Genomic DNA, 15,738 nt, shown 5'->3' with positions numbered 1-15,738 from the left:
ATTAAGTCTCATAATAGGAGTAGCCCGACGAATGAAAGTAGTAGCTCGTGCATATCTCTGAAAACCACGAAATATAAACCTGATGTAAAATCTCTGTCATCAGTGATGCAGCAGCAAAAGTCCCACTGATAATATCAAATGGAGTCATAAAATTTTCTGTTGGACTATCAGTGTACATGTATACATTAAAAAATAAATGTATTTTTCATCATCATATAGGGTTGGCACGCAGAAGAATTTTGAGTCAGAGATTTTGCTGGTTTTGGCACGCACTCACAAAAAGGTTGCCCACCCCTGGTCTAGGCCTTTTAAAAACTTAAGTATAGTTGGTAAACAATATTTTTTTGGTTATATTAGTTTCATGTGTACAATATAGTGACTCAACATTTTTCTACCTTACCATTTTTATACCTTATCATAATTCTAGTAATTATCTGTCACCATGTAAACTTATCACAATGTTATTGACTGTATTCCCTTTCTATTTTTCAACCATTTCCCTGCCTCCTCCTTTCTGGTAACCATTCTTTTGGTCTCTGTTTATGTGAGTCTGTTTTTGCTTTCTTTGTTTGTTTTTAGAGTCCATATACTATAAGTGAAACCTGTATTGTCTTTCTCTGCCTGACTTATATCACTTAGCATAATACTCTAGATCAGGTGGTTCGTGAGGTCCGTAAGGTTGGTGACCACTGGTTTAAGGAAACCTTTGGAGCAGCAGTCACCAACAGGTGGTCCGCGGACCACTGGTGGTCTGTGAGATCCGAAAGGTTGGCGACCGCTGCTCTAGATCCATCCATGTTGTTACAAATTTTTATCATTTAAAAAAATTTTTTTGGAGGGACTGGTTCTTTATTTTAAAAGGATACACAATTTTCAGTATCAAAACAGTTGCACTATTGGTTTCTCTTTCTCCCAACTGGCCCCCAAAGGGACCACACCAAAGGAGAGTACATTTTAAGCCAATAAGCTACAGGATGTGCACCTTACAGACCTCACAGAAACCTCACTAAAAATGAGGCATTAGGTAGGGAAAGAAACTTAAAGATCAGCACACTGCCAGCCCAGACTGTAACAAGCTCTCACAGCCAGACAGGGTGGCCAGTGTGCCCCAACCCCAAAGAAGCAAAGTTTCAAAATAATACAAAATTTAAAAAGTTTTGTACATAAACTATTCATTTACGTTAGTGTATCCTTCATTTCTGTTTGGTTCTTTTTTTACAGTTTTGAAGTTCTCACTAAGTTCATTGAGCATCCTTATAACCAGTTTTTTGAACTCTATATCTAGTAGATTTCTTGTCTCCGTTTTGTTTAGTTCTTTTTCTGGAATTCTATTCTATTCTTTCATTTGGGACATGTTTCTTTGACTCCTCATCTTGGCAGCCTCCCTGTGTTTGTTTCTATGTGTTAGGTAGAGCTGTTGTGTCTCCTGGGCTTGGTAGAGTGGACTAATGTAGTAGATACTCTATAGCAGCGGTTCTCAACCTGTGGGTCGCGACCTCTTTGGGGGTCAAACGACCCTTTCACAGGGGTCGCCTAAGACCATCGGAAAACACATATATAATTACATATTGTTTACAGTAGCAAAATTATAGTTATGAAGTAGCAACAAAAATAATTTTATGGTTGGGGGGTCACCACAACATGAGGAACTGTATTAAAGGGTCGCGGCATTAGGAAGGTTGAGAACCACTGCTCTATAGGGTTCAAGTAGCACAGCCTCTCCTGTCACTGAAGCTGGGCACTCCAGGTGTGCCCCTCTCCATGTGGGCTGTGTACACCCTCATGTTGTAGTTGAGCCTTGATTGCTGTTGGCACATCATTGGGAGGGATTTACCCCCAGGCCAATTGGCTGCAAGCACTGGCAATAAGCACTGACCTTCTTGGAGGATCAGCTGTGCAGGGGCCCGGCACAGAGGAAGACTTACTTCAGTGGGGCTCTGGTGCCCCCTGAGTCTGCCCCTTGAATGTGACCCTTCTGGAGGTGATTGGGTGGTGCTTCAATGAGGTCTGAAGCTGTCCACTGGGTACTCTAGTTCTGGGCCTCCCTGTAAGTCCAGATCAAGATTGGCTATTGCCTGTGTTCTGTCTGGGGCCATCTAGAATGAGCTACAAAGCAATATGTAGGTGGCTGCTACTTGTGCTGAGTTTGGAAGTGCCCACATGAGGCCATGCTATGAACCAAGGCCAGCTGCTGCTAGTGCTATGCCTGGGCCACTTAGCAAGAGGTACAGAGAATGCTGAGGTCAGATGCTGCTCATTTGAGAGATTTTAGGAAAGTTTGAAGCATGAGCCAAGACAGGCCATTTCTATGTAAAAACCACTGGTAACAACTTGCGTGTGCCCACAAGTTGGGTGGGGCATGGTCTTGGGGCATCACTAGAGCAAGGTGAATAAATGTGAGCCAGGTTGATGGAGACTCAGATATGGCACCCACCTGCCTGCTTTTTGGGGGGAGGGCTCAACAAATAAGCAATAGAGTCTGCCAGCACTTTTGTCTGGCAGAAAGCTGCCCCCCACCTATTGCACCTGATGCCAGACAACTTAGTTCCTCCCTATTTGTCCTTGGTGTCTCTTTGCAGCTGCTGCCCCAGCACTGGAGCTCAGAGGGAGTGAGTTCCAGTAAGTCTGTGCATGGGCTCTTTAAGAGGAACTGCCTGGGACTCCAACAGCCATCCTTCTCATGCAGCCTCAAACCTGGCTGTTTTTTACTGCCAGAGTTATGGGGAGTTCTCTTCCTGGCACTGGAACCCTGGGCTGGGGGGCCTATGTGAGTCTGGGACCCCTTACTTTTTAGGAGGAACCTCTGCAGCTGAGATAACTCTCCTGATTTGTATTCACCATATGTGGTTGTGGGACCAGCCCGTTACTAATCTCTGCCTCTCCTACAAGTCTCAATATGGCTTTTTCTTTAAGTCCCTAGTTGTAGGATTTCCATCCTACTAGGTTTCAGAGAGTTCTGAATGATGGTTATTCTGTAGTTTTGTTGTAATTTTGATGTCATTTGTTTGTTTTTTTAACGTATTACTCTTACTTCTGTTTCTGAGATCCAAAGATTCTGGCTCTCAATGACACTAGTATAATTGCTTGTTTGCTTTATCCCACATTATAAGTGCAGTAGTCTGAAGTGTTTCTTTTTATATTTTTATTTTTTATTGTTTTATTGCTTAAAGTATTACAAAGAGTATTACATATGTCTCCTTTTTCCCCCGCCCTTAACAATCCCCTGGCCTCCCCTACCCCGCAGTGTCTTGTGTCCATTGGTTATGCTTATATGCATAGTCCTTAGGTTGATCTCTTACCGCGCCCCCCTCCCGCCCCTCAACCCTCCCCGGCTTTCCACTGTAGTTTGACAGTCTGTTCCTGGCAGCTCTGCCTCTGTATCTATTTTTGTTCATAAGTTTATAATGGTCCTTATTATCCATGAGTGAGTGAGATCATGTGGTGTTTTTCCTTCATTGACTGGCTTATTTCACTTAGCATAATGCTCTCCAGTTCCATCCATGCCGTTGCAAATGGTAAGAGTTCCTTCTTTTTTACAGCAGCATAGTATTCCATCGTGTAGATGTACCACAGTTTTCTAATCCATTCATCTACTGATGGGCACTTAGGCTGTTTCCAAATCTTAGCTATGGTGAATTGTGCTGCTATGAACATAGGGGTGCATATATCCTTTCTGATTGGTGTTTCTGGTTTCTTGGGATATATTCCTAGAAGTGGGATCACAGGGTCAAATGGGAGTTCCATGTTTTGTTTTTTGAGGAAACTCCATACTGTCTTCCATAGTGGCTGCACCAGTCTGCATTCCCACCAGCAGTGCACAAGTGTTCCTTTTTCTCCACATCCTCTCCAGCACTTGTCGTTTGTTGATTTGTTGATGATAGCCAGTCTGACAGGTGTGAGATGGTACCTCATTGTTGTTTTGATTTGCATCTCTCGGATGATTAGTGACTTTGAGCATGTTTTCATATGTCTCTTGGCTTTCTGAATGTCCTCTTTTGAAAGGTGTCTATTTAGATCCTTTGCCCATTTTTTGATTGGATTGTTTATCTTCTTTTTGTTAAGTTGTATGAGTTCCCTATAAATTTTGGAGATTAGGCCCTTATCAGATATGACGTTGGCAAATATGTTTTCCCACGCAGTGGGTTTTCTTGTTGTTTTGTTGATGGTTTCTTTTGCTGTGCAGAAGCTTTTTATTTTGATGTAGTCCCATTTGTTCATTTTCTCTTTAGTTTCAACTGCCCTAGGAGCTGTATCAGTGAAGAAATTGCTTTGGCATATGTCTGAGATTTTGTTGCCTTTGGATTCTTCTAGAATTTTTATGGTTTCCTGTCGTACATTTAAGTCCTTTATCCATTTTGAGTTTATTCTTGTGTATGGTGTAAGTTGGTGGTCTAGTTTCATTTTCTTGCATATATCTGTCCAATTTTCCCAACACCATTTATTGAAGAGACTATCTTGGCTCCATTGTATGTTCTTGCCTCCTTTGTCAAATATTAATTGAGCATATTGGTTCGGGCTAATTTCTGGACTCTCTATTCTATTCCACTGATCTATATGTCTGTTCTTGTGCCAGTACCAGGCAGTTTTGAGAACAGTGGCTTTGTAATACAGCTTGATATCTGGCATTGAGATCCCACCTACTTTGTTCTTTCTCAGGATCGCTGCAGCTATTCGGGGTCTTTTTTTATTCCAGATGAATTTTTGGAGAGTTCGTTCTAGATCTTTGAAGTAGGCCATTGGTATTTTAATGGGAAGTGCGTTGAATTTATAGATTGCTTTGGGTAGTATGGACATTTTAATGATGTTGATTCTACCAATCCAAGAACATGGTATGTTCTTCCATCTCTTTATGTCTTCCTCTATCTCTTTTTTCAATGTCCTGTAGTTTTCTGAGTAGAGGTCTTTTACCTCTTTAGTTAAGTTTATTCCTAGGTATCTTAATTTTTTTGGTGCGATGGTAAATGGGATTGTTTTTATAATCTCTCTTTCTGAAAGTTCACTATTGGTGTATAGAAATGCCTCAGATTTCTTGGGGTTAATTTTGTATCCTGCTACATTGCCAAATTCATGTATTAAGTCTAGTAGTTTTTTGATGGAGTCTCTAGGGTTTTGTATGTATAATATCATGTCGTCTGCAAATAAGGACAGTTTTACTTCCTCTTTTCCAATTTGGATGCCTTTTATTTCTTCTTCTTGTCTAATTGCAATGGCTAATACTTCCAGGACTATGTTAAAGAGGAGTGGCGAGAGTGGGCATCCCTGTCTTGTTCCTGTTCTTAGGGGAAATGGTGTTAGTTTTTGTCCATTGAGTATGATGTTGGCTGTGGGCCTGTCATATATGGCTTTTATTATGTTGAGGTATGATCCTTCTATTCCCACCTTGCTGAGAGTTTTTATCAAAAATGGGTGTTGGATTTTGTCGAATGCTTTTTCTGCATCAATTGATATGACCATGTGGTTTTTTTCTTTCAATTTGTTTATGTGATGTATTACGTTTATTGATTTACGGATGTTGTACCATCCTTGCATTCCTGGGATAAATCCTACTTGGTCATGGTGTATGATCTTTCTGATGTACTGCTGGATCCGATTTGCTAAGATTTTGTTGAGGATTTTGGCATCTATGTTCATGAGGGATATTGGCCTGTAATTCTCTTTCATTGTGTTGTCTTTACCTGGTTTTGGTATTAGGGTGATGCTGGCTTCATAGAATGAGCTTGGAAGTGTTCCTTCCTCCTGAATTTTTTGTAGTAGTCTGAGGAGGATAGGTTTTAGTTCTTCCTTGAAAGTTTGGTAAAACTCCCCTGAGAAGCCATCTGGTCCTGGGCTTTTGTTTGCTGGGAGCTTTTTGATGACTGCTTCAATTTCTTCCATAGTTATTGGCCTATTGAGGTTTTTAGATTCTTCCTGATTGAGTTTTGGAATGTTGTACTTTCCTAGGAATTTGTCCATTTCCTCCAGGTTGTCTAGTTTGTTGGAGTAGAGCTGTCCATAGTATTGTTTAACAATCATTTGTATTTCTGTGGGGTCTGTTGTTATTTCGCCTCTATCGTTTCTGATTTGGTTTATTTGGGTCCTCTCTCTTTGCTTCTTGGTGAGCCTGGCTAGAGGTTTGTCGATCTTGTTTATCCTTTCAAAGAACCAGCTCTTGGTTTCATTGATTTTCTGTATTGTTTTTTTGGTCTCTATGTCATTTATTTCTGCTCTAATCTTTATTATCTCCTTCCTTCTGCTCACTCTGGGGTTTTCTTGTTGCTCTCTTTCTAATTCTTTGAGTTGTAGAGTTAGATGATTTACTACCATTTTTTCTTGTTTTTTGAGATAGGCCTGTAGAGCTATAAACTTCCCTCTCAGGACTGCTTTCATTGTGTCCCATAGGTTTTGGATTGTTGTGTTTTCATTGTCATTAGTTTCCAGGATGTTTTTAATTTCTTCTTTGATGTCATTGGTAACCCAATCAATATTTAATAACATGCTATTCAGCTTCCAAGTGTTTGAGTATTTTGGGTTGTTTTTATTGTAGTTTATTTCTAACATTATGCCATCGTGGTCTGAGAAGAAGCTTTTTATGATTTCAATCTTCTTGAATTTGTGGAGACTTTGCTTGTGACCCAATATGTGGTCTATTTTTGAATATGTCCCATGAGCACCTGAGAGGAATGTATATTCCATGGCTTTGGGGTGAAGTGTTCTGAAGATGTCAATTAAGTCCATCTGATCTAGTGAGTCATTTAGGATTGCTGTTTCTTTGCTGATTGTTTGTCTAGCGGGCTTATCCAGTGGTGTCAGTGGTGTATTAAAGTCCCCTACTATGATTGTATTGTTGTCGATCTCTCCTTTGATATCTTCCAGGAGTTTTTTTATGTATTTGGGTGCTCCTGCATTGGGTGCATATATGTTTACCAGGGTTATATCTTCTTGTTGTATTGATCCCTTTAGTATTATGAAGTGGCCTTCCTTATCTCTTGTTATGGCCTTCACTTTGAGGTCTATTTTGTCTGATATAAGTATTGCTACCCCAGCTTTCTTTTCCTTTCCATTTGCCTGAAAGATATTTTTCCATCCCTTCACTTTCAGTCTGTGTGAGTCCCTTCTAATGAGGTGGGTCTCTTGTAGACAGCAAATGTATGGGTCATGTTTTTTTATCCATTCAGCCACTCGATGTCTTTTGATTGGACCATTTAGTCCATTTACGTTTAAAGTTATTATTGAAAGGTACTTGTTTGTAGCCATTTCTTTTTTTGTGTGGCTGTTTTCTTTCTGGGCTTTTTATTTCTTCTTTTTACACCAGTCCCTTTAGCATTTCTTGCATTGCTGGCTTGGTGGTGGTGAACTCCCTTAGCCTTTTTTTGTCTGTGAAGCTTCTTATTTCCCCTTCAATTTTGAATGATAGCCTTGCTGGATAGAGTATTCTTGGGTTCAGTCCTTTGCTTTGCATCACTTTGTAGATTTCTGTCCATTCTTTTCTGGCCTGATGTGTTTCTGTTGAGAAATCATTTGATAATCTAATGGGAGATCCCTTGTATGTAACTTTCCGTCTCTCTCTTGCAGCCTGTAAGATTCTCTCTTTGTCCTGTACATTTGCCATGGTAATTATGATGTGTCTTGGTGTGGGTCTTTTTGGGTTCACCTTGTTTGGGACTCTCTGTGCTTGTGTGATTTTTTTCTTCCCCACCTCAGGGAAGTTTTCTGATATTATTTCTTCAAATAGGTTTTCTAACCCTTGTTCCTCTTTCTGTTGTTCTGGCAACCCTATTATTCGTATGTTGTTGTTTTTTCATGTTGTCCCATAGCTCCCTTAGGCTCTTCTGTTTTTTAATTTTTTTCTCCAATTGCTGTTCAGTTTGGGTGTGTTTTGTTTCCCTGTCTTCTAATTCTCTAATTCGGTCTTCCGCTTCTCCTAGTCTACTGTTGAAACTTTTAATGGTGTTTTTTATTGCAGCTATATCACTCTTAATTTCTTCTTGGTTCTTACATAATTTATTGATTTTTTTCATCTGTTTCTTCTTGCTTCTTGCATAAGTTGTTGCTTTTTTCCTCCATCCGGTTATGCACTCTAGGACCCTTAATCTGAATTCTTTTTCTGTCATGTTGTATGCCTCTGTATCACTTAGCTGCTTTTCTGGCGAGTCCTCCTTTTCTTTTCTTTGGGGGTTTCTTTGTCTACCCATGTTTGATCATACCGCCATATCTAGATGTTGAGTCGTTCAGTGGCTGCTCCTTGGGTGGCAGTGCCTTCTTGGGCTGCTGTTGCTCCTCGGGTGGTTGTGGTAGCAGCTGCTCCTCAGTTGGCAGCAGTTCCTCTGGTGGGTGCTGTTCACAGTTGTGGTGGCTCCTCTGGCTGGTCGGTGGAGGCTTCACACACAGCTGCTGTTCCTCAGACAGAGGGTGTGGTGATCAGGAGGCTGCTGTTCCTTGGATGCGGGCGGGCTACACAAGCCTGAAGTGTTTCTTTTATTACACAAGTATACATGTCTTTATTGTTTCAGGAATCAATGATATTCAGGGATGTGGCCATAGATTTCTCTCAGGAGGAGTGGGAATGCCTGGACCCAGCTCAGAGGGACTTGTACAGAGATGTAATGCTGGAGAACTACAGCAATCTGCTGTCAGTGGGTAATGTCATTTATACCAATAATTTAGAGTTCTCTTCTGGAATGTCTTTTTTCTTCCACAGTGAATTTCTTAGCTGCTTTTTTAGTTACTAGCTGAATTCCTGTTCTCTATTCCTAAATGAGTGGTTGGAACTAAAATGAAAAGGAAGAATAGGAAACTGAAAGTTCCAATTGGCTATAGCTGAAGCTTCATCTTTTTTCTTTGGCTATTCCTGTAGTGGCATCTCTTTTTTGATCATCAAGGGACTGCATCTTACATGGATCTGATTTACCCATAGCATAACCATGTTTTGTATCTTTTCTTGTGAGCAGGACTTTACATACCTAAGCCTCATGTTATCTCCTTATTGGAACAAGGGAAAGAGCCCTGGATGGTTGGCAGAGAACTGACAAGAGGCCTGTGTTCAGGTAAGTAAGAAATGATTGAACAAAGCAGGGCATTATAGGTAATAACTTAGCTGATCAGTAAGGAAACAGTGTCTTTAAGATATTATCTTACAAGCTCCCATCAAAACACTAGGCCTGGGAGAAAAAATAAGTTTTTGTGTTTTTTTTTACCATGAGTTTATAAATGACCTATTTCATTTCTTCCCTCACTTACTAATCTTTTTATTATTATTCTTTAACACACCACTTAATTTCAAGTAGAAGGTTTCCTTCACTTCCCCTCCAAAGAAAACTTTTACTTATATTTAAGTTTCCGTTCATTATTAGCCTTTCTTTCTCTTAGACTCATCTAAATGTTTTCTGTTACCACCCCCAAAATAAGATGTGTGTGTGTGTGTGTGTGTGTGTGTGTGCACACATGCATTTGTATATATGCACTGCTCTTCCCCTCCCCCCCAAAATAAGATGTGTGTGTGTGTGTGTGTGTGTGCGCACATGCATTTGTATATATGCACTGCTCTTCCCCTCTAAGTAATAGTCTTCAGTATAGCTTCCAGCATTTGGGCTTCTGCCATTGTGTGAGCAAGAGGGAATTGTGTGAAAGGAGATCAGCAAAGTAGCAGAATGTATGGGATGTTGGTGTGCTAGGTACATGTGGGAGGAAGGGTCTACCTGCAGGTGATTTGGATTTTGTGGACTTAGGTATGGACTTTGAATTCTGCTCTAAATGAGGTAGGTGTAAAGCCATTTTATTCTGAATGAGGTGATTTGAGCAGAGGAGTGACAACATGTTTTTAAAGAAATACTCTAACTCAGAGATTGCTAATTTTGGATTTCTTTGTATAGAATTTAGGGAGTCAATGAACTTAGATGAGAAGGAGAAAAACGCATCTTGCCCTGGCCAGTGTTCAGTTGGTTGGAGAGTCATCTCATGCACTAGAAGGTCATGGGATTGAATCCCAGTCAGGGCACATACCTAGATTGCAGGGTCAGCCCCTGGTTGGGGCTTGCACAGGAGGCAGTCAATCAATGTCTCTCACATCAATGTTTTTCTCTCTTTCCCTCCATCTCTAAAAACATAGAAAAATATTGATATTTAGTAAACTCTAAGTGAAACTTAGTATTTCTTCCAATTATGGTTTATGCAGCAAACCATAATAGTATTAGTTCCATGATTTTGACATGAATGGAAATCAACATATTGAATTATTATTTGTGCTCATCACTATTTCATAACTACTGTAGTACTAGGTTTACTGCTAGATCTTACTATTCAGTGTGTTAATAAAGAAGAAAACTCCAGGAAGAGGGAAGAACCCCTGTGAAAGCCCTTCTAAGAGGGGAAAGCTTGGTGTGTTTGAAGAACTGAAAGAAAGCCAGTATTGCTGGGCCCCATGAGCAAGCAAGAGTGAAATGTGAGTCGAGGTTGGAGAGACAGGTAGGAACCACATTACTCAGCCTCTGCTGGCATTATGAAAAGTATGGATTTTTGTAGTAGAAGGCCAAGCCAAGTGCATTTTTGGTCCCTGAATAGATTACTGAGTGTGAAACTTGCTGGGGAAACTGGGTTAGGAGGCTATTTTAGTGGTCTGAGTAAGAGATAATTCTGGTTTGGAAGAGGGCATTAACAGTGGAAATAGAAGAGGATAGTTTTAAGTTACTTTGGAGCTTAAAATTGTTGAAAGGTTATATAGAGGTACGAGTAAAAAAGATTATACTAGAGATGTTCTAATAGGCTCTATTTTGATGTCTTCAAATCATTTCATTAGCTTAAAAATTCTACTTTTTGATAAGAAATTCTTTCATAATAATACCTGTCAAATACTAAACACTTTATTGAGAGATAATTACAAACATTTCATCACCCTTCCAGTAATCATTTCTTTATCTTTACAGATAAAGAAGTGGGGATTTAGAAAGGTTAAATAATTGCCTAGGAACATATAATGAGTAAGTGTCAGAGTTGGTACTCAGCTTATCAGTCGGCTTCTTGTTCCTATCATCTTTCCATTGCAGTGTTTGGCACTTTGTCATTTTCTTTCTGTCTGCCTTAAACTTCAGCTGCCACTCCTCTCAGTCACTACAGGTGGTAATGAGCAAGTGTCTCTCTTCTTCTAAAATAAGCATCACAAAATTCTAAGGCAAACAATAGTTTCACTTAATCCCTAGCGCATAACAGATTCTGAGTCTTCCCTATCCACCACTCACGTCAAAATAGTTCAACCCTTAGACTTATCTCAGGCTATTCCCTCATGTGGCTTGCCCTCTGTAATCTCTTTCATATTCCATCCAATATATCCTTTATTATGGAGCCTACTGTTTCTGCCCCAACTGAGTGTGCAGCAGTTTAATTCTAACACTGACTACCCAGAGTTGACATAGACCCCGTAGATTAATAGCAAAATCCTACGCAATACTGCCTTTACTTCAACTGCCAGCTGTAAGTCTCAGGGGATCCTCAGAACACCCATACTTCTGACCAACTGGCTGTAAAGTTGGGGCTTTCCATGACTCTTACAGTTTTAATGATTTGCTGGAATAACACAGCACTTGGAAAGCTCTATACTTACAGTTGCAGTTTTACTGTAAAGGATATATATTAGGCTAAGGTCTGTGAGGCTCCCAGATGCAGAGGTTCCATACCCTCTATCACTGTTGAGTCAAAATGCATCACCCTTTTGGCATTTCAGTGTGTTCAGGTAGCAAGCTTTAGTGTCCAGAATTTTTATTGTGATTTATTTATATTCACATGATTAATTGAGTCATTGACCACTCAATTTCTGGTTCCTTTTATCTCTCCAGAAGTTGAGAAGATGAAAGTCCTAAACTTCTAATCACATGTTTGGTCTTTCTGGTGACCAATGTCTATCCCAAAGCTATCTTTGGACCTACTATGTTTGACTTGATTAGCATAACAAAAATACTTCTATCATACAAGAAATTCCAAGAGTTGTTGAAGCTCTGTGATAGGAACCAGGTACAAAGACCAAATTCTTTTTTTTTATTATATCAAAAACCAAGAATCTTCCCCTCTATGGATTTATTTCTTTCAAGAGACTTTAATGGAGGTCAGAAAATTATCCAGTTTTTATAATATATATGCATACACGCATGCTTATATAGATGTATATAAAACTAGTCATTTTTTCATATGCTTAAACATTGTATATTTACCAGTCTTTCCAGATGATTCTGATTCATATGAGTATTTGAGAAGGATTGTAGTTTTCTATGTCCATAGTCTCTTCTTTCCGCTTTCTGCATTATACAGTCCTGCACCACTTAACAACAGGGATACATTCTGAAAAACTATCATTAGGTGATTTCATCACTGTGTGAACATCATAGAGTATACTTACACAAACCTAGATGACATATCTTACTACTGTCATTGTGTGTGCTATACTTTTATATAGCTGGAAGTGCAGTAGGTTTGTTTACACCAGCTTCACCACAAACATGAGTAGTATATTGCAGCACAACCTTAGAACATCTAGGATGTAACTAGGCAATAGGAATTTTTCAGTTCCATTATGTATTTACGAAAGGCCCGGTGCACAAAATTTGTGCACTTGGGGGGGGGGGTGGTCCCTAAGCCTGACCTGCACCCTCTCACAGTCTGGGAGCCCTCAGAGGATGTCTGACTGATGGCTTAGGCCCATGGGGAGCAGGCCTAAGCCGGCAGTTGGACATCCTTAGCACTGCCACGGAGGTGGGAGAGCCTCCCGCTACCGCAGCTGCGCTCACCAGCTGTGAGCCCAGCGTGTGGCTGAGTAGCACTCCCCCTGTGGGAGTGCACTGACCACCAGGGGGCAGCTCGTGCATTGAACGTCTGCCCCGTAGTGGTCAGTGCTCATCATAGCAACTGGTTGTTCCACCGTTTGGTCAATTTGCATATTACCCTTTTATTATATAGTATGACACCACAACTGCAGATATGGTCCAAATTTGACTAAAATGTCATTATGGGGTACATGGATGACTATATCTCACTACATTCTATACATTTCTAGTCCACTTTTCAGATTAAACAAATATACTTGAGAACTGTATGTCATTTACTACCAGATATCTTAAATTTTTTTCATATCTATTATAAAAGTTTAACTTTTCACAAATGGGACAGAAATAATATTTGCTATTTTATTTTCTTTCAGATCTGGAGTCAATGTGTGAAACCAAGTTATTATCTCTAAAGAAGGAAGTTTATGAAATAGAATCATGCCAGAGGGAGATAATGGGACTTACAAAGTATGGCCTCGAGTATTCTCATTATAGAGATGTTTTGGAATATGGCAGCCACCTTGAAAGACAACTGGGATATCAGAATGATCATTTCAGCCAAGAAATACTTACTCATGGATATATGCCCACATATATTCAACAGACATTCTTTACTCTGCATCAAATAATTAATAATGAAGAGAAACCTTACGAATGCAAGAAATGTGGGAAAGTCTTTAATCAGAATTCACAATTTATTCAACATCAAAGAATTCATAATGGTGAAAAATCTTATGAATGTAAGGAGTGTGGGAAATTCTTTAGCTGTGGCTCACATGTTACTCGACATCTGAAAATTCATACTGGTGAAAAACCCTTTGAATGTAATGAATGTGGAAAGGCCTTCAGTTGTAGCTCATACCTTTCTCAACATCAGAGAATTCATACTGGTAAGAAACCCTATGAATGTAAGGAATGTGGGAAAGCCTTTAGTTATTGCTCAAATCTTATTGACCATCAGAGAATTCACACTGGTGAAAAACCCTATGAATGTAAAGTATGTAGGAAAGCTTTTACTAAGAGCTCACAACTTTTTCAACATGCAAGAATTCATACAGGTGAGAAACCCTATGAATGTAAGGAATGTGGCAAAGCTTTTACTCAGAGCTCAAAGCTTGTTCAGCATCAGAGAATTCATACTGGTGAAAAACCCTATGAGTGTAAGGAATGTGGCAAAGCCTTCAGTAGTGGCTCAGCACTTACTAATCATCAGAGAATCCACACTGGGGAAAAACCCTATAATTGTAAGGAATGTGGCAAGGCTTTTACTCAGAGCTCACAACTTAGACAACATCAGAGAATTCATGCTGGTGAGAAACCTTTTGAATGTCTTGAATGTGGGAAAGCCTTTACTCAGAACTCACAACTTTTTCAACATCAGAGAATTCATACAGATGAAAAACCTTATGAATGTAATGAATGTGGAAAGGCTTTTAATAAATGCTCAAACCTTACTCGACATTTGAGAATTCATACTGGTGAAAAGCCCTATAACTGTAGGGAATGTGGGAAGGCATTTAGTAGTGGGTCAGATCTCATTCGTCATCAGGGAATTCATACTGATGAATAATAAAAGTTAAAGCTCTTCCTAATATTTTAAACAACAAATAATGTTAGAAAGTTACCATCTTTCACTATTTGTTTTCATTCATATAAATGCCAATTTTCATAATTACCATATATATATATATATATATAGAGAGAGAGAGAGAGAGAGAGAGCCTATATTGACATTTATCCATGCTTCCCCAATATTGTACTAATGGCAGATGTTCAGTAATTCTTTTCTTTCCCATTATTTTGTCCTACCTTCTTGGTGTTAATGTTATATTATTCTTTATATTTGCTTGTGTTTCAGAGCTATTTTTTTCTGTTCTGATTTATATATTTGTGCTTAAATTATGTGATCTTGTATTTTTAATTCCTGTAGAAATTTAACTTGCTTTTGAAATCAGTGTTAATATTTTTGTCTCAGAAATTTATATTTTCTTAAAAAAACCAGAAACCAAAAAGCAAATATTAATTGTAATCAGAGTAACTATAGATGACTACTCTCAAGTTGGTAGAGTACATCCCACCATACTTTGTCTTTAAAGAAAGTGTAGTCATGGTATGCATATTGTATCTTCACCTGCTCTTAACATGCCAAAAAATATGATTGCCATTTCAGCAAATGTAGATTTTTTATTTTTACTGACTTATACTCAATGACTTTTTTAAATGGCTTTATTATTCATGTTATGGTTGCATCTAAATGTTCACATGCCCTGAGTAGTATGACCCAAAATTTATCTTTGGATTTGTGTTTTTCTTTTAAAAAAATGTATTTTAATTGCTGAAATTATCCACATCTTTTCCTTATAAACTTTTATGTTCCTTTTCATTAGCCCTAATCCCAATCTCATACTAGGAGGTTTTTAACCACTATTATAAAAATGTTGTCATCCTTCTAGATTTTTTTTTTTACTTTTTTTTGATAGGTGTTAGTGGTATTTCATATGTTTTATTTCATGTACAGTAAATATAATTATGCTATATCTATTGGTTTGTTATGAGGATTCAATGAATGAATAAATTTAAAGTATTAGGACTATATCACATACTAAGTGCTTAGTAAAAGTTGTCCATTTTTATCATTGATATACTAATTTTCATAATTACCTTATTATTTGTGGGAAGGATTTAAACCATGTTGTTTACCTTTGTATAAATCAAAGAATGTGCAATGAAAAAAGAAATGAGTGTAATGTGTATAAGAAAGCTTTTCTCATCACTCATTATTCAGCATGGGTTTTTAAAAGGAAAAGGAAAACTGTGTGAGTAGTCTCAATTCAGACTTCATCGTTTATGCTGCACAAAGATGAATACTAGCCTTAAACCCTATGGATATAATGATTGGTAGGTGAAAGCACAAGTGTTAAAGTAGGAAATGATGAAAATATTTTTCCTAGTA

At 38.7% G+C, this 15,738-nt stretch overlaps 1 protein-coding gene across 5 annotated transcripts in view; it reads left to right on the top strand.

Moving 5' to 3' along the window:
* ZNF383 (zinc finger protein 383) overlaps positions 1-15,192 on the top strand; it is a 66,465-nt gene extending 51,273 nt beyond the window's left edge. For 3 of the 5 annotated variants that reach the window (XM_014528090.1, XM_005879922.2, XM_014528089.1), the window contains exons 3-5: positions 8,490-8,616; positions 8,928-9,023; positions 13,160-15,192. In XM_014528090.1, the coding sequence (XP_014383576.1) occupies positions 8,490-8,616; positions 8,928-9,023; positions 13,160-14,355 (1,419 nt within the window). In that variant the 3' untranslated portion in view covers positions 14,356-15,192. Of the gene's footprint in view, positions 1-8,489; positions 8,617-8,927; positions 9,024-10,911; positions 10,953-13,159 lie in introns of those variants that run through there. The other 2 variants (XM_014528092.1, XM_014528091.1) reach the window with 2 other exon arrangements.
* The last annotated feature ends 546 nt before the right edge of the window (positions 15,193-15,738 follow it).

Source organism: Myotis brandtii, unplaced genomic scaffold, assembly GCF_000412655.1.
Source record: "Myotis brandtii unplaced genomic scaffold, ASM41265v1 scaffold616, whole genome shotgun sequence".
In the NCBI taxonomy this organism is placed as follows: domain Eukaryota; kingdom Metazoa; phylum Chordata; class Mammalia; order Chiroptera; family Vespertilionidae; genus Myotis; species Myotis brandtii.
This window is presented reverse-complemented; position numbering and strand designations above follow the sequence as displayed.